Source organism: Ceratotherium simum, chromosome 38 (genome assembly GCF_057802395.1).
Source record: "Ceratotherium simum simum isolate JZ-2026a chromosome 38, ASM5780239v1, whole genome shotgun sequence".
Taxonomy (NCBI): Eukaryota; Metazoa; Chordata; class Mammalia; order Perissodactyla; family Rhinocerotidae; genus Ceratotherium; species Ceratotherium simum.
The window spans coordinates 23,325,422-23,344,058 of record NC_141937.1 but is presented as its reverse complement, the minus strand read 5'-3'; the positions used below and the strand labels follow the sequence as shown (position 1 = coordinate 23,344,058).

The 18,637-nt window shown below is 39.6% G+C and overlaps 1 protein-coding gene across 4 annotated transcripts in view; it reads left to right on the top strand.

Moving 5' to 3' along the window:
• The first annotated feature begins 6,806 nt into the window (after positions 1 to 6,806).
• The window catches only part of SHPRH (SNF2 histone linker PHD RING helicase), a 90,380-nt gene continuing 78,549 nt past the window's right edge, over positions 6,807 to 18,637 (top strand). For 2 of the 4 annotated variants that reach the window (XM_087425197.1, XM_087425194.1), the window contains exons 1-2: positions 6,807 to 7,029; positions 16,725 to 17,391. In XM_087425197.1, the coding sequence (XP_087281323.1) occupies positions 16,753 to 17,391 (639 nt within the window). In that variant the 5' untranslated portion in view covers positions 6,807 to 7,029; positions 16,725 to 16,752. Of the gene's footprint in view, positions 7,030 to 7,122; positions 7,146 to 15,234; positions 15,302 to 16,724; positions 17,392 to 18,637 lie in introns of those variants that run through there. The other 2 variants (XM_087425196.1, XM_087425195.1) reach the window with 2 other exon arrangements.

Below are 18,637 nucleotides of genomic sequence, written 5' to 3'. Positions count from 1 at the left end.
GTCTTTTTGTTGAGTTGTTTGAGTTCCTTATATATTTTGGATGTTAACCCCTTATCAGATATATGGTTTGCAAATATTTTCTCCCATTCTGTAGTTTTCTTTTTCACTCTGTTGATTGTTTCCTTTGCTGTGCCAAAGCTTTTTAGTTTGATGCCATCCCATCAAAAAATAGACAAATTTCATTGTCTATTTTTGCTGTTCTTGCCTGTGCTTTTGGTGTCATATCCAAAAAATCATTGCCCAGATCAATGTCAAGAAGCTTTTCTCCTATGTCTTCGTCCAGGAGTTTTACAGTTTTCAGTCTTATGTTTAATTCTTTAATCTGTTTTGAGTTGATTTTTGTATATAGTGTGAGAGAAGGGTCCAATTTCATTCTTCTCCATGTAGATATACAGTTTTCCCAATATCATTAATTGAAGAGACTATTCTTTCCTCATTGTGTGTTATTAGCACCCTTGTCAAAGATCAGTTGATCATAGATGCGTGGATTTATTTCTGGGCTCTCTATTCTGTTACATGGGTCTATACGTGTTTTTTATGCCAGTGCCAAAATGTTTTGATATAGCTTTGTAATATATTTTGAAATCAGGAAGTGTGATGCCTCCAGTTTTGTTTTCCTTGTACAAGATTGCTTTGGCTATTTGGTGTCTTTTGTGGTTCCATGTAAATTTTAGAATTTTTTACTATTTCTGTAAAGAATGCCATTGGGATTTTGTTAGTGATTGCATTGAACCTATAGATGGCTTTGGGTAATATGGACATTTTGACAATGTTAATTCTTCCAATCCGTGAACACAGGATGTCTTTCCCTTTATCTGTGTCTTCTTTAATTTCCTTCATCAATATTTCATAATTTTCAGTGTTCAAGTCTTTCACGTCTTTGGTTAAGTTTATTTCTAAGTATTTTATGCTTTTTGTTGTTATTGTGAATGGAATTGTTTCCTTAATTTCCTTTTTGGATAGTTTATTGTTTGTGTACAGAAATGTGACTGATTTTTGTACGTTGATTTTTATCCTTCAATTTTACTGAATTCATTTATTATTTCTAACAGTTTTATTGTTGAGTCTTTAGAGTTTTCTACGTATATGATCACGTCATCAGCAAACAGAGATAATTTTACTTCTTCCTTTCCAATTTGGATGCCTTTTCTCTTTTCTTGTCACATTGCTCTGCCTAGGACTTCCAGTGCTACATTGAATAGAAGTGGTGAGAGTAGGCACTCTTGCCTTGTACTAGATTTTTGAAGGAAAGCTCTCAGTTTTTCCCCATCAAATATGATGTTAGCAGTGGGCTTTTTATATATGGCTTTTATTATGTTAAGTTCCATCTGTACCTATTTCCTTGAGATCTTTAATGAAGAATGGGTGTTGAACTTTTTCAAATGCTTTTTCTGCATCTATTAAGATTACTATATAATTGTATTATATATTTATTATATTATTACTATTAGGTTATTTATTTGAGATTTTTCTTGCTTCTTGATGTAGGCATTTATCACTATGGACTTCTCTCTTAAAACTGCTTTCGCTGTATCCCATAAATTTTAGTATGTTGTATTTCCATTTTCATTTGTCTCAAGATATTTTTTATTTCTCTTTGCATTTCTTATTTGATCCATTGGTTGTTCAGTAGCATGTTGTTCAATTTTTACATATTTATGTATTTTCCAGTTTTATCTTTGTAATTGATTTCTAATTTCATACCCTAGTGGTCAGAAAAAATGCTTGATATGGCTTCATTCTTCTTAAATTTATTAAGTTTTGTTTTGTAGACTAATATATGTTCTATCCTGGAGAATGTTCTATGTGCACTCGAGAAAAATATGTATTGTGTTGCTTTTGGATGGAGTATTCTGTGTATATCTGTTAAGTCCATCTGGTGTAATGGGTCATTTAAGGCCAATGTTTCATTATTGATTTTGTCTGGATGATCTATCCATTGATGTAAATAGGATACTGAAATCCCCTGCTATTATCATATTGCTGTCTAATTCTCCCTTTAGGTCTGTTAATATCTGCTTTATATGTTTAGGGGCTCCTATGTTGGGTGCATAAATATTTACAAATGCTATATACTCTTGTTAGAATGACCCTTTATCATTATGCAATGTCATTCTTTGTCTCTTATTACAGTCTCTGTTTTAAAGTCTATTTTGTCTGATATAAATATAGCTACCCCAACTTTCTGCTGGTTCCCATTTGCATAGAATATCTTTTTCCACTCCTTCACTTTGTGTGTTTCCGTACATCCGAAGTGAGTCTCTGGTAGGCAGCATATAGATGGGTGTTGTTTTTTTATCCATTCAGCCACTCTATGTCTTTTAATTGGAGAATTTAGTCCATTTATGTTTAAAGAAATTATTGATAGGTATTTACTTATTGTCATTTTGTTAATTGTTTTCTAGTTGTTTTGTAGTTCCTCTCTTTCTTCTTCTCTTGCACTCTTCCTTTGTGGTTTGATGACTTTCTTTAGTGGTATGCTCAGATTCCTTTCTCTATATCTTTTGTGTATCTACTATAAGTTTTTGCTTTGTGGCTACCATGAGGCTTACATATAACACCTTATATCTATAACAGTATATTTTAAGTTGATAAGATCTTAAGTTTGATCACACTCTAAAGCTCTACATTTTGACTCTCCCCTCCCCACTTTTTATGTTGTCGATGTGACATCCTACATCTTTTTATCTTGTGTATCCCTTGACTGATCATTGTAGAATTCTTTACCACGTGAGTTTTTGTAAATATTTTCTTCCAGTCTGTGGCTTGTCTTCTAATTCTCTTGGTGTTGTCTTTTGTAAAGCATAACATTTCAATTTTAATGAAGTCTAACTTATCGGTCATTTCTTTCATGGATCATGCCTTTGGTGTCAAAAAGTCATCACCATACCCAAAGTCATCTAAGTTTTGTCCTATGTTATCTTCTAGAAGTTTTATAGTTTTACATTTTACATTTAGGTCTGTAATCCATTTTGAGTTAATTTTTGTGAAGGTAATTTTAGTATTTTTAAGGTATGAAATGGGTTTCCAGGATTGGAGCCCCAGTTAATAACATTGTGGCTATAGGAAATACAGGTTTGATTTATATGAGCTTGATTTTTGTGTGTGTGTGTGATGAAGATCAGCCCTGAGCTAACATCCATGCCAATCCTCCTCTTTTTGCTGAGGAAGACTGGCCCTGAGCTAACATGTGGGACGCCGCCACAGCATGGCCTGACAAGCAGTGCATAGGTATGCACCCAGGATCCGAACCCAGGCCGCCAGCAGCAGAGCATGGGCACTTAACTGCTACGCCATGGGGCCAGCCCCAATATATGAGCTTGATTTTTAACTATCTAGGAATCAATTAGGTCATAAGTTGTATATCATCTGCTCAAGAGGTTCCCAAACAATTGTCTTTAAATTGGTTTCACTAGAGTTATTCAGGATGGTTGGATGGTTTGGTTTGTTTTTTAAAAATTAATTCTCAGGAGCTAATAGTCAAGATAGGGGTGTTATGGCATAAGGACACAATTGATCATTATATACTGCTACTGTGTAGTATTTAAGATATTTGTTTATTTAAGGGCCCAAAGAGGAAGCGTTTAAAGGAAGTGGAACTCAGATCTAATTTTGCCATTGTCCCAAGAACTGACCTAAACAATACACCAATGCTGAAGTCTAAGCATGGCGCTAGTGGATGGAAGCTTTGGAAAGGTTTTTGAATCTCGGACAAGCATCATTTTATGCTAACGCTACTATAACTAAGCTTCATTAAGATTTTAGATTCATTCTGAAAGTGTTACATCACTATTTTTGTGCTTTAAAAGGACACATATGGTGACCCTTGAAATATTCAAAAAATATTTTACTTGTATTTTTCTCAAACTGCCTAATAAATATTACTTAAGTCATAAGTGTCAATAGACTCATCTACAATATTCCTATATTTTAATGCCCAGAGGCCATATGACAAAATTAGTTGGAAAAAAATATGCCATTAGAAAAAGTAATAGTTGGGAATGAACATGGGGAGGGACTGGGAAGTGGATCAATGATACAGATTATGTTATCTTCATTGATAAACACTGAATATAATCTCACATCTTTCCTTACCCAACAGACTCAGCTTCAGCCTTCTCCTTGTTTTTACCTAATGTACAAGCATTGCTTTATTAACTCCCAAAACAAATACTTAAAAAGAAATGATGAATTCCCTTCTCCTTATGTCATAAGTTCATGTCCAATGCAGCATTTTGTGTACAGATAACAAATTTTGCTTTACAAATTATGAGAGGCAGAAGGGACACAGCTTGAGTTTTCGGTTTGCAGGTTGAGCTGGCAGCAGGAGAGACAGGACAAACTTTGAACTTTGAAATAAATCCAACCTGCAAACCACCATGGAAAAATTAAATTGTAAGTTAACAATTAAACCTATCTTAAGACTAGCCTGAGGAAAAGCTGTGAAGCTCTAAACATGACGATTTGTGTTCAGATCATTCACTTTCTACCCTCCAACATATCCTGCTCGTGCTACAGTAAAGCATGCCCCATCTCTCTGATGCCATTTCTTGTTTGTTTGACCTGGCAACTCTCCCTGCAGCACAACTGATCACCCCTGCCAGCACCAATTTTCCAAGACCATGATTCTTCCTCCCACTCTCTGTTAGTACTACACACATTTTAACAATGACTGTGGACATTGTAATTCATTCCAAATAGTGACTTTGACCCTAATATTTTCTTTTTCTTTTTTTTTTTTGTGAGGAAGATCAGCCCGGAGCTAACATCTATGCTAATCCTCCTCTTTTTGCTGAGGAAGACCGGCTCTGAGCTAACATCTATTGCCAATCCTCCTCCTTTTTTCCCCCAAAGCCCCAGTAGATAGTTGTATGTCATAGTTGCACATCCTTCTAGTTGCTATATGTGGGATGTGGCCTCAGCATGGCCAGAGAAGTGGTGCGTTGGTGCGCGCCCGGGATCCAAACCCGGGCCACCAGTAGCGGAGTGCGCACAATTAACCGCTAAGCCACGGGGCTGGCCCCGACCCTAATATTTTCAGTTTGTCAGGAAGAGGGAAAGCAAGACAGGTTGGTAGTGGAGAAAATGGCAACAAAGAGTCATCTTTGGCAATCATACTGAGTAGCCATCAACTTTTCTTCCAGGGAGCAGGCAAAGGTAAGTATAATATGGAATAAACTTCTCAAGAAATTTTATTAATGATCTTTCTATGAAGGAGAAAACAGTGCTGGGCCTGAATGATCCTTATTGTTGATACACACAGCCCTATGTCATCAAATAATTACACACCTCTTGCCTTTATTTTTCCCATGCCAACCTAGGAAGTTTGGTGATGTGGGAGATCAAGATTTGGCCACCCTGAAATCTATCTCTTTACCTTGGTTGTTTTCTCTGAGGACATTTGACTTCCCTCACTAACTGCCTAAAGAATTTGACATGGTGGCTCCTTCCTGGAACAGATCTATCATGATGGCTGTAAAGATAACGTAGGGTAAATGTTACAATAGGAAAGGCACCAACAAGCACCTCTTATCAGAAGTTCTGTCTCTCTGGCCACATTCTCTGGATGACCCTGCAAAGAGTTGCCAGACAATCATTTACATTTATAAGGGGAATCTCCATTTGTAAAGGTATCTCCCTCTCTGTTTGGAGAAGAGAGGGGGATGAGCTCATTTCTAGTGACTTATCAATGTGGAAGGTGAGGCCTTGGGCTGCATAATAACCTTACTCTTGTTTACTGTGCTTTAGTGGTAATCTCCTGTTAACTGACTCCCCCCAGCCCCAAAATCCTCCTTTGTCATTGGCTGAACATGGTATTTAAGACGAGAATTTCTGCTACTGTGTTGAGAAACGCAGTGTCCCTGCTTTCTCCCATGTATACATGTTATTAAACTTGGTATTATTTTCTCCTGCTAACCTGTCTTGTTAATTATTTGGCCAGCCAGAAGAACCTTAAGGAAAAGGGCAGAGGGAGATTCTCCCTCTTCCCCCGACAGTGATAAATTGTTTATTTGCTGGTATTTGAAATACTGGTGGCAAAGCTTTCAGCATCACAGCAACACACAGCGGCCACAGTACAACAACTGACAGACGGGTGGTGTGGTGCCCTCACCTGAAGGACCCTGGGTCTTGGTGGTGAAAGCACAGAATCTTAAGCATTAGACCACCAAGGCTGGCCAAACCACACAATGCTGAGTCATTATTAGGTACTCATTAATCACTGAGCACTCAATGTTTCCTGCAGGTTATTTTACAGACTCTTGGCCTTTCAGAGTTAGTCCAAAGTTAACTAAGCATAACTCTACCTCCATGAGAAAGAGGCTACCTCTAAATGCAGAGAAAGAAAAAAGACTAAGATATTGGAAGGCCAAGTTAGGCACAATACATGTAGTTTTTCTCTCACCCTAAAATATTTACTCACATTTCCCCGGAAAGTTTTTTTGAAAAAACTTTTTTGAGGGAGATAAGCTTCACCCGTACCTAGTTAGCGGCTCTCTTCTAGATGCAATAAGAAAAGATGCGTTTGCAGAATTCCTTTCTGCCTGTTCATGAAAGCCATAAATCATTTACACCCGTCACTCGCTTCAAGGAGAGCCCCGCCCCTTCAGCGGGGAGCCCCGCCCACATCTTCTTAGAGCCCCGCCTCCTCATTAGAGGTTCCAGCCAATCCTGTACAAATTCTTTAATATCGTGGGACAGAGCTATCGCGAGACTGGACCCGTCTCCTTTGATAATCTTTAACCGTGCGGACTTGCGCAGAAAAGACTCATGAAGCCATCGCGGGAGAAAGGGGGTGGGGCGCCCCGACGTGCGCGTTCACGTTGACCTCACGCTCGCGCGCGCCCGGCAGCTAGGCGCTGTGGTTTCTGGGCCCCCCGGGACCCGCGACACAGACCAGCCTGAAGGGCGCGCGCCCACTTCAGGCGGGTGTTCGGTGGGTGGCGAATGCCTGCCCGCAACCCGAGGGGGCATTAGGGGGCCCCGGGCCGTGCTGCAGAGAGGCTCAAGAGGCTCGGAGAACCAGGCTAGGTAGGCACCTGGGTGATGGGGGGGGTCAGGGGTCAGAGGTCGGGGGCGGACGATGTCCGTGGACGCAGCCGGAGATCCCAGGGAGGGAGGACTCGGTCCTGCTGGAGCCCGAGAAGGTAAAGGGCTGAGAGGGACCGCCGCGCGAGTCTCCTGGACCCTTCCCCACCCCGGACGCGCGGGCCCCCGCACCCCCCGGCTCCCGGGGAGAAGGGGGCGCCGTGGGACGGCGGGCTTGCGTCCCCCCGGGGCCCGGGCCTGCGGGGTCTGGCTCGAGCGTCCGAGGGGCTGTCCTCGCGGCGGCTCGTTTGCGCGGGCTGCTGGGCGCGACCGGGCGCTGACACCCTGCTCGGCTCCCCGCGCCGCTGCGGAGCCTTTGGGGGGAGCACTGGGTGGGTGTCGCCGTTCGCCGCAGCTGTGCGCCGGGAGGCTGGAGCCGGGCAGCCGCCCGGCTTCCTGGTGCGCGACTGTAACTTAGTCCAAGGGGAGGCCGGGCTTCTGAGTTAATTCTGCAAGTTCTCAGTTACCTTCAGAGTCAGGTGAATTGCATTCGCATTCAAACCCGCCCTTGCAGGTTGCTCATTTTAATTCCACGGTACTTGCTAGGTTAGTGAAGGAAGATGTGTTAGCTGATGATTGACGGTCGCTGTCTGATATACAGGATTACTGAATAATGATCCTTAAGCTTGTGCCTTTTTTCTAAGTGACTTGACGTTAGCCACGAGGTAGAAGTCCTCGATGTTTGATGTCTTCCTTTAAATTAACTTGAGGCTTTAACTGAACAAAATTAAATAATTTTAAAGCCATGACAGCTATTTTTTAAATTATTCCTTTGGGTGATAGCAGAAATGATGACACTCCCATGAATAGAAATGATCTGTGAGATCTCTACTGTGCCCGAAAAGACTAGTTGCTTTATGATCAGTAACCATGCAGGAAGCAGAGTGGACAGTAGTGAAACAAGTGTTCGTATATTGGATAACCTGCACTTTCTAGAGCTTGGAAGGACCAGTTGGCCAATACCTTGGTAGTTTGAGAATAAAATAGTTTACTTTTGCAGGTGCTATTATATATATCCTCTTTTTGCCCAGCCTAAAAGAACTGTATGTATGGAATTATTTTTTTTTTTTTTTTTTAAAGATTTTATTTATTTTAATTTTTCCCCCCAAAGCCCCAGTGGATAGTTGTGTGTCGTAGCTGCACATCCTTCTAGTTGCTGTATGTGGGACTCGGCCTCAGGATGAACGGAGAAGTGGTGCCTCGATGCGCACCCGGGATCCGAACCCGGGCCGCCAGCATCGCAGCGCGCGCACTTAACCACCAAGCCACAGGGCCGGCCCTGTATGGAATTATTAAAACAGATCTTTTAGTAAGAGTTCAGGCTAGAAAGATTTGGGGGAAACAGAATCTGCTGGTGAAAAAGCTTCTTATAAGGGCATTTTTCAAGTTTATGTGACTAACACGTATTTTAGGGTTCAACAGGTGAAAATACTCTCACCCTGCTGGAAAAAGATTGTGGTCGTGCTAGGTCGTTAAGAGCTTTTCAGTCATCAGTAATGATGAGGTTTCACTTGCATAAAGCTCACCTTGGACAGCAGGGTGACAAATGCATACTTGTTGTTGCCTTTGATAGCCTAGAACCCGGGCTATCATGGATTTGCTATAATTCAGAATTGGTATGTGTCTTTTAATGAAGATATAGTAATTTGGAGGAAAAAAGTCTGAATTAAAGTTTAATTGACATTCATTTGTTCTGTTGTCTTAGTAACTTAACATTTGTGTTTATTTGTCTAGCAGTCTATCTCTGCTTTCTGTAAAAGATGCAGATCAGTTTTCTCTCTCTCATTCTGGGCCAGAAATAGTAAGGAATAGATTCACATTACCTATAGTCTTCTAGAATGTGATTAAGAGACACTTGTCCAAAATGAAATGTGAGTAAAATACTATTAAGTTCTTAAAAAGAGGGAGGATATTCAGGGAGTTAGAGATCTTTGTGTGACCTTATTTTGTATATCTTTTGCATCCTGGCACTGACCTGGCATTGGGGTACAACGCTTAATAGGATACTATTCCAAGTAGTTCAAAGTCAAACAGTTAAGAGCACTGTAGCAGTTGGGATCAAGGAGGAGAGGCCCTTAACTCAGCATACCTGGTCATGGAAGGTTTTGTGGGAATATTGGGACAGCGATAGTAAGAAAAATGTGACAAGGCGTTTCAAGCAAAGGGCTTTTGCATTTAAATGCGGGACGGTAAAAGTGTAGTCTATATAGAAAACTGCATATAATCATGTTTTACCCAAAGACTGATATTTAAGGGAGAGGAAGAAGTAAAACCATCAAGGGTGTGATTCAAGTGGTATGGAGAAAACCAGGAGAAGGATTTGGAATTGGAATATGATTAGAGAGGTATATAGAATTTTACTAGTACCTGACTTATTGGCTGCCGGTTAACAGTATGGTTATAAATGGCTTTGATTAAATAATATCTTTGGTTCAAGAAGTTATTCTTAGATAGAGATCTCTTAGAAAAAGAGTCAACCAAAACAAGATTTGAGGGGCGGCAAGGGGGATCACAAATGTTTGCTCAGTTGAGAACTGGACAAAAGGAGAGCCTTGCTGGAAATCTTGGTATTCATTTTTCTCCAACTTATCATTATAAATGATACATACTTTGAGGCTGTAATGTTAAAAGGATTGTGTTGGAGGCAAACAGCTGAAGGAATGTGCAAATTATAGTGGTATATATAATTTAAAAGCTACTGGATGAGTTACCAGAGAACAGAATAAATAGTTGAAGAAATATGTTCTGGTTCAATAATATCTCTGTTACAAGATTGTTGTAAGAGAAATGGCACGTGTTACCTCTGCTCACAGTTCATTGGCTAGAGCTGGTTGTGAGACTATTACAGATGCCGCGCCATTTGGGCAGACATTTCCCTTCTGTACTATACGTTGGAAGGAAAGAAATGGATTTTAGTAGGCGGCTGGTTATCCAAACTTGGCTGCACGCTGGAATCATCTACGGAGCCTGAAAAATAAGGGGGTAGTGCCTGGGCCCTACCCCCAGAGATTCTGGTTTAATTGGCTGGGAAGTACCTGGGCATCAGGATTTTTAAAAGTTCCCTCTGGGTGATTCTAATGTGCAGTCAAATTTGAAACACACTGATCTAGGGTCCGCATCCTGCCACATTAAAGTTTGGTTATTATAAACTGGTTTATAGTGTTCTCAGGATGATGATGATAGCAACTACCACTTACTGAATACATGCTAAATTTCTGTTAATGTGCTGTTGTACTTAGGTCTAACCACAGTCCTGCTATCATTCCTATTTTAGAGATGAGAAAACTGGCACAGAGAGGCTAGCTAAGTAGTCCAGGCCACACAGTTAGTAAATGCCAAAGCTAGAATTAAATCTAGCCCTTCAAAGCCCACATTCTCTCCTGTATACCTCATTGCTTTGCAGATGTGAGACTCTACTGCCGGTTGCTTTTACGGCCTTTTGAGTTAATGATTCCATAATTACCATGTGATTAATATTACTGTGGTTGGTGTGATGGACTGTGTAACTGACCCAATCCCGCCCCCCCATATCCACGCTCTTTGCCATGAGGCGTTCCCCCCAGTAAAGAAGTGTAGTGTGTTCCCCCACCTCTTGACTTGGAGTCCATCCGTGTGACTTGCTTTGGCTCCTGGAACCCTAGTGGTTTTGCCGTGACTAAGCACTTCGAAAAGTACTTGTGTAATTGGATTTGCACTCTTACACCTCAGCCATTGCCATAAGAACCTTCCTGGGTCACTTTGCTGGTCTCAGGAGGAGGATGAGACTGACATTAAGCAGACCCAAACTGCTCCTCCAGAAGCCTTGCCTAGGTCAGCCAGTTGTCAGCTAACCTACTGATCTGTGAGAATAAATGACTGCCGTCTCAAGGCACGAGCTGTAGGGTGGCGTGTTATACAGCACATTTGTGTTACACCGTAGTTAACTGATCAGCTGGTAGAGCGTAACCTCTCCAAGTTACAGCCAAGTGACCTGATTCCAGTATTCCAGCCTGTGCTTTGAGGACTGGACAAAGATAAACACTGAGATTATTAGGGCTGCCTATGTTCTTCTGATCTCTTATCCAAGATGAGAGGAGATCAGATGCTTGAAAAGTGGTTACCCATATCCAGAGACTGATTATAGACCATCACCTGCACATTGATAAACCAAGTGCTGGCTGAGGGAATGGAATTCTCATGATTGGCTTAGACCAGCACTGTTTGGTAGACATTTTGCAATTGTGAGAATGTTCTGTATCTGCGCTGTGCAGTGCAGTAGCCACTAGTCACGTGTGGCTTTTAAGCACTTGAAGTGTGGTGAGATCAGGAGCTGAGTTTATAACATTATTTAATCTTAGTTAAAGTTAAATAGCGACATGCAGCTCATGGCAACCTTATTGGACTGCAAAGACAAATAGCTTCCTTGGGGCTGCTGAGAAAACCACCCTCCTTTTAAGTCTCAAGGCCACCATGTTCCTAAATAAAAGAAGGGTTCTGTCAGCAAGGAAGAGGGTTAGGTGTTAGGAAGATAAGTAGCATTACTTCAGTTTCTTTTATAGTTATTGTTCTATTCAGATTTTATATTTCTTGGGCCAATTTTATTCATTTATATTTTGTTAGTAAATTAGCCATTTTATCTAGATTTTTGAAGTTTATTGGCATATAGCTGTTCTTAATATTCTGTCATAATTTTCAAATCCCTCCTGCCTCTACTTTTTGGTTTTGCTTTTTAAATCAGCTTTAACAAGGTATATGTATAATAAAATTCAGCCATTTTAAGAGTACAGTTGGATGAGTTTTGACCAACCTATGCCATCATGTCATCACCAGTAGCACATGTCAGTCACCCCACAGCTCTCGCTCCTCCCTCTTTGCTGTCAGTCCCCTCTTACCACTTCCTGGCCTCTGGTAACCACAAATCTGCTTTCTCTCACTAGGTTTTTGCCTTTTCTAGAATTTCATGTAAATGGAATCATACAGTATTTAGACTTTCACATCTGGCTTCCTTCACTTAGTTTAATGCTTTAATAATTCATTCGTGTTGTTGTGTGTATCAGTAGTTTATCATGGAGTGGTATTCCATTTGTTTAGCCATTCACCAGGGGATGGATATTTTGGTTGTTTCCAGTTTGGGGCTTTTATTAATAAAATTGCTATTAACATTGAAGTTTAAGTCTTTTTTGTGAATCGATGTTTTTATTTCACTTCGATAAATACCTAGGAGTGGGATTACTAAGCTTCACAGAAAATGTATATTTACATGTATAAGAAATTGATGAACTTTTCCTGTTGGAATGTTTGCGAGTTCAGTTCAGAGGATGCTCGACATCCTCAGTTTTTAAAATTGTAACCATTCCGGTGGGTATGTAGTTTCTCATTGTGGTTTGTGGGTTGAATTTGCCTTGCCTTAATGACTGACGATGGTGAAGATATTTTCATGTGCTTATTTGCCACTTGTAGATCATCTTTGGTGAAGTGTCTGTTCAGAATTTTTGTCCACTTTTTTGCTAAGGTTGTTCGTCTTACTGTTGATTGGTGAGAGTTCTTTATGTATTCCACATACAACTCTTTCATCAGATATTTGTTTTACTAGTATTGTCTCCCATCTGTGACTGCCCCTCTCATTTCCATAACTATCTTTTGAAGAACCAAAGTATTTAATTTTGATGAAGCTAAATTTATCATTTTCTTATAGTCTCTGCTTTCTGTGTCCTATTTAAATTTTTTTTTTTTTTTTTGCCTAATCCAGTGTCACTTAGATTTTCTCCTCTGTTTTCTTCCAGTTTTATAGTTCAGTTTATGATCCATTTCAAGTTAATTTTTATGTGTGGTGTGAGGTTAAAGGTCAAGGTTCTTTTCTTTTGCATATGGATATCTGTTTGTTGAAGAGAATATTCTTTCCCCATTGACTGCCTTTGAGTTTCTTTCAGAAATCAATTGACCATACACGTGTGGGTCTGTTTCAGGACACTTTATTTTGTTCCGTTGATCTGTATGTCTACATCTACACAATTACCACACTGCTTTGATTACTGTCAGTGTAAGTGCTGGAGTCAGTGTAAGCCTTTCAACCTATTCTTATTTTTCAAAATTGTTTGACTCTTCTGGATGTTGGACATTTCAGTACAGATTTTAGAATCAGCTTGTCAGTTTCTACAAAAAAATCCTGTTGGGATTTTGAATGGAATTCCTTTGACTCTAGATCAGTATCGAGGAATCGATATATTGAGTCTTCTAGCCCATAAACATAGTACGTCTCTATGATTGTATTAGCATACTGTTTTCTCTGTTTTTACATAGGCTTGACAATTTTCAAACTAAAAAGTTTTAAAAATCAATTATCTTTTAAAGAAATGTAAAAACGAGAAAACATCTATTATATTTATACACATATTTTTCATTTATGATGCTTTCCCTCCTTTGTGTAGATCCAAATTTCCACCTAATATCCTTTTTCTTCTGCTTGAGGACTTCCTTTAATATTTCTTGTAGTGTAGTCCTGTAGGTGATAAATTCTCTTGGCTTTTGTATGTCATTTTTTTTTGCCTTCGTTTCTTAAAGATAGAATGCTAGATTTAGAAGTCTAGGTTGAGACAAATGCATACACCAGAGAGATGGGGCTAACTTGAAGAGATGGTCTTGCTTTTCAGCAGTTTAATTATGGTGTACCTTTTCGTGGTTGTCTTTGTGTTTAACCTGATTAGGTTTCTTTAAGCTTCTTAGTTCTCTAGGTTGATTTTATCAAATTTGGAAAAAAATTTTGCATGATTTTTTCAAATATTTTTTTCTTCTTCTTCCCCCCTTTCCTGCTGAGATTCCAATTCTGTGCATGCTAGACTGTTTGACATTGTCCAATAGGTGTCTGATTCTCTGTTTATTGTTTTTCCACTCTTTGTTTCTTTCTCTACTTCATTTTTGATAGTTCTCTTGCTACTGCGTTTAAGCTCACTGTTTTTTTTCTGCCATGTCTTATCTGCTGTTAATTTCATACAGCGTATTTTTCATTTCGGATGTTGTTTTTTCCATCTACATAAATTCCGTTTGGTTCTCTTGTATATCTTCCATGTCTCTTCGTCATCTTCATGTTTTCCTCTGCCTTCTTGAACATATTGAAAATAGGGACAATAGCTGTTTGAGAACTCTACATGATGCCTCATTTGTTAGGGGTCTTTCCACAAGCTATTCTTAACCGTGGATGAGTTCCAGGAATTGTTCCACCTACTTCTTCTAGTGGTTCTTTCTGTAGCTTTGAATATTTCCCTCACTTGAAAATACAGGTCATTACCCCCTCAGAGACTCAAGGGACTCCTCTCCATGTTTCCAGAGCCTTCTCTGTGAGCAGCTCCCACCTCTCTGGTATTTTGCCCCACAAATTCTCAGTTCTGCCCCCTTAACTCAAGAGAGACCACTGGACTCTGAGTTCCCTTCTCCCTGTGCTGTACCTGGAAACTCTTCTCCTAGGGGTATGCTAGGGCAAGGAAGACCAACCATTCTGGTTTGGCTGGAACTAAGGGGTTTCCTGGGATTTGGGACCTTTGGTGTTAAAACCAGGAAAGTCCCAGGCAAACTGGGAAGAGTTGGTTACTCTAGCTTGGGCTTTAGTATAACTTACTTCATTTGTTTCATTTCTTTCAGGGATCACTGTAACAGTTGCTCTGTGGTTATACCCATTCTGCTACTGAGTCATTGGCCAAGTTATTTTTTTCTTTCAAATTTCAGTAATGTATTACTTTTCTAAAATTGCTAATGTTTTTTTAATAACCATCTTTTTTGTGTTATGACTTCCTGCTTCTATTTAATGAAAACAGTATTTTATCTCCCTGAGAATGTGATGATGTTGATTGTATGTGATATACAGTCCTATTCAGATTACTCCATCTGTTTCCTTGGGTGCAAGTTTGTCTTGGTTGATTTCTTCTCCTGTTGGAGATCCCTTAGTGTTTGCTTTTGCCTGTGAGCTCATCTTTGTAGTGCAGATGCCCTGCTTCACCTTTCATAGTCTCTGCTTGTACAGGTTGCTTAAGACGAGACTTAGAAGAAGCTGCTGGGACGTGTTTCCTGTTGTAGTGAGTGTGCGTGGGGGTGGGTGAGGTCTCTCTATAGGCAGAGTCCACTGCCATCTGCTTTTTGCTTCTGTGGTCAGTAACAAAGGACATCTTTCCAGTTTAGGCACTGTTCTCACCAGAAAATAGATACTCCCGTCACAGCTGCCTCGCCTGTAGGAGAGATAGGACAGGTAAAGGGCTGCCGGTTCCCACTTTATTGCTCCACTGTTATCTGTTTGTAGCCCTGGATCCACTTTGGTTTCTGCCACCAATGAGCGTGCAGGCCCTCTTGATGATGCTCCCATCTTTTGTGCTGATACATTCACATGTCACTTAGCTTTTCAGACTGATTCCCTCTATATTGTTCTTTAGGAACTCCTCAAAGTTTCTGGTCAACTAAGATTTCTCCTAGTGGTTTGGTTTTGTTTTAAACAGGGCTATATATTTCTGAATTGTTTCTTTAAAAGACATTTCTCATTCTCTCCTAGATTTGGAGCAGGGTGGTCAGGGATGGGGAATTAGTAGAGGTAGAGAGTGTAGACTGCTCTGTGCGCTCAGTTTGTCCTCAAGAAAACAAAGTGTGGTTTATTGTCTGTACTGAATTAGAGAGCGTGATTTGATCTGTATTTCTTTTGTATCCTCCCCTAAAGTACAGCACTGTGTTGAGTACTTAATGGGGACTCAGCAAATACCTGACTGGATTCTACTCAAAAATGGAATTATTGAGAATATTTCTTAAACTGCACTTGAAGCCAAATTTTAATTGTTTATGCTTTCATTTTTTTTCACCTAAATGGTTGGAGTAGGTTGGAATAGGCACCAACTATCATTATGACTATGATTTAATCTCTTTGAGTTGTTCTAGGTTTCATATAGGAATTGGCTATTATTTGGGGAAAAGTGTAGTTTGGGCCCTACTTTATAGGCTGCTTTCAACTTAATTTTCTCTTTTGAGATGACAAACCTTTCTTTTCTTTTTTTCCTGAATTTTTTTCTTTTTTCTTTTATTGTCTCTGCCCTATTTCCTTTGGTTGCCGTCACTACCTTATTCCTTGCCTAGCTATCCCTCTTATCTTTTTTATCTGCTAATCCACGAAAAGAAATACATTTTGATATTTTCATCTTCCTCTTTTAAAAGAAAAGATACATTTTTAGGGATTTTTTTAAAACTATGTAAGGGTTGAGTGAAGTTTTGTTAACCTTTTGGGATTATAAAACAAATTTGAAATTCTGTAATGATGGTATGAGTTTAAATGTTACTAAAACTCTTCAAGTATGCATTTCCAGGATATTTGAGAGATTTACTTTACTGTCATGCTACTCATTAAATGTATTTTTAGAATTTATTTTATTTTATACCACAAATTATCTTTATTAATTTTATCCATTAAACACCAGTAAAACCATTAGAATTTATATGATGCATGAGATTATTGTCAATATGTTCCTTAGCTGTATGTGACTTATTAAAAAAATTATCCATTGCTTTATGTGTCTCTCTGAAGATTTCATGCTATGTGTATGGACTATAAGTTTATGCTGCATTTCTCATCTGGGAACACTTTGATACTAAAATCTGCTCATAGAATGCCTACTGTTGCGTTTGTCTTCTAGAGTTCACATTTACCAAGAAAACTTGAAAATGAGCAGCCGACGGAAACGTGCTCTTCCCGTGAAGATAGATGAAGAAAAGCAACAGCAGCTCCGTTGGAATATGCATGAGGACAGAAGAAATGAGCCTCTCCTCTTAACTGATGATGAGCACTCCTGCCCCTGTTCAGACTCCTCTTCTGCTCATTGCGTCATCCTAGATGATAGTGTACAGGAAGAAGTGGCTCCTAGGGATAAGAAGAGGTGTTCAGAGGCAGTGAGTGGCTCAAAATCAGTCGATAGAGAAGAGACTGGGGGCACTTCTTCCCCTTTGTCTGTAAAGCTGAATATTGTGATTTCTCCCCATCACTTCGATAATTCTTGGAAAGCATTTCTAGGAGAATTAACTCTCCAGCTTCTTCCTGAACAGAGTTTAATTGAAAATTTTTCTGAGAGGAGTTTTACACTGATGAGTTCAGAGTCAAGCGATCAGTTCCTGATCTGTGTTCATTCAGAATGCAAAGATGGAGAGAAACAAGAAAAAGGACTTAATGAGCCGATCGGTATTTGTAACAGGGGTATTCGAGTGGAATCATCCTTCAGCGGTGAAATGTTAGAAGATTTGGGGTGGCTGCAAAAGAAGAGAAGAATAAAACTTTACCAAAAACCAGAAGGAAGTCACATTATCAAGGTACTCAGTTTCTGTGGTGTCTTTTAAGGTTCCTCTGCTTTGGGCAGTCCATTTTGAAGTTAACTTAGAAGGAAGGTCTGAAAAGGCAGCAATAAGCCTCTCATTTAGATTCAAAGTACACTTTATTTTGGGCTCTCAGTAACTATTAAAATATATATATTGTAGCTGATCACTTCCAGGCTGTACCTTTTCAAGGAGATCTTCCTGGTTCGTCTTTTCCAGCTCTGCTCTCAGTGACTTGTTTCGGTCCTGATTGTCTCCTCCTCTTCCTGCCACCATCCTTTAACCATGGCCCTGCTTGCCTTTTCAGCTCCTTCCTCTACTGTGTCTCTGGAATGGTGTAATATGAGTGCAAACGGAATTCTGATCTTTACTGCCTACAGAATTCAGTATTGTCTGGCATGTAAGTCCCTCCTTTGGTAGGCCCGTATCTGCTTCTCCAGCCTTATTTCATGTCACTCTGCTTTTTATTTTGTCCCAGAAATTCCAAATGGATTTGTTTTCCTGCACATTCCCTGCTGTCTTTCTGCATCTTGCTTTCTTTTGCTCTCATAATTCCCTCTGCCTGGGTTGTTCCCTTCCTCTTCCCTGATAACTCCTGGTTATTCTTTAATATTCAGCTCCGAGTTGACTTCATCTAGGGAGATATTTTCTTAAACTCCATGGATGGTGTTGTGTGCCCTTCCTCATAATACTTGATGCATTTGTTTATTTTTGACTTGTTCACTTGTAGTGTACTTACATTTTAGATCTTTCTCCTCACTGCACTATGAAGTCATTTATCTTCACAGCCTAGTAAAGTGCCTGATACTGAACAGATTTTCAGTAAATGAATGAATAAATGTATAATTCATTTCAGGCTCTGCTATTTAGTAGGCCAGTAACTTTATGTAAATCATTTAAATGCTCTAATTTCAACTTCTTTCTGTATGAAATGTGAATAATACCCATTCTTTTTACCTGATACAATTGTGTTGCAAATCAGGTGAGATAATGTTAAGTAAGTGTACCTTAGAAACTATGAAACAGGTTGATGTGCTTTCATGCTAAAACTTGAAAAGAAATTCTACAAGGTTAAATTCACCTTTGTTCAATTGAAAACGGTCTTATACATTTCTCATATTAAAAAGTAATTATATCAGTACCCATATTTATAGTTCCAGAGTTGACAGAAGGAAAGGAGAAATTTCAGAAGTATTAGATTGTAATTAATTTTTCCCTGGACAATGAAACCATGCAACCAAAC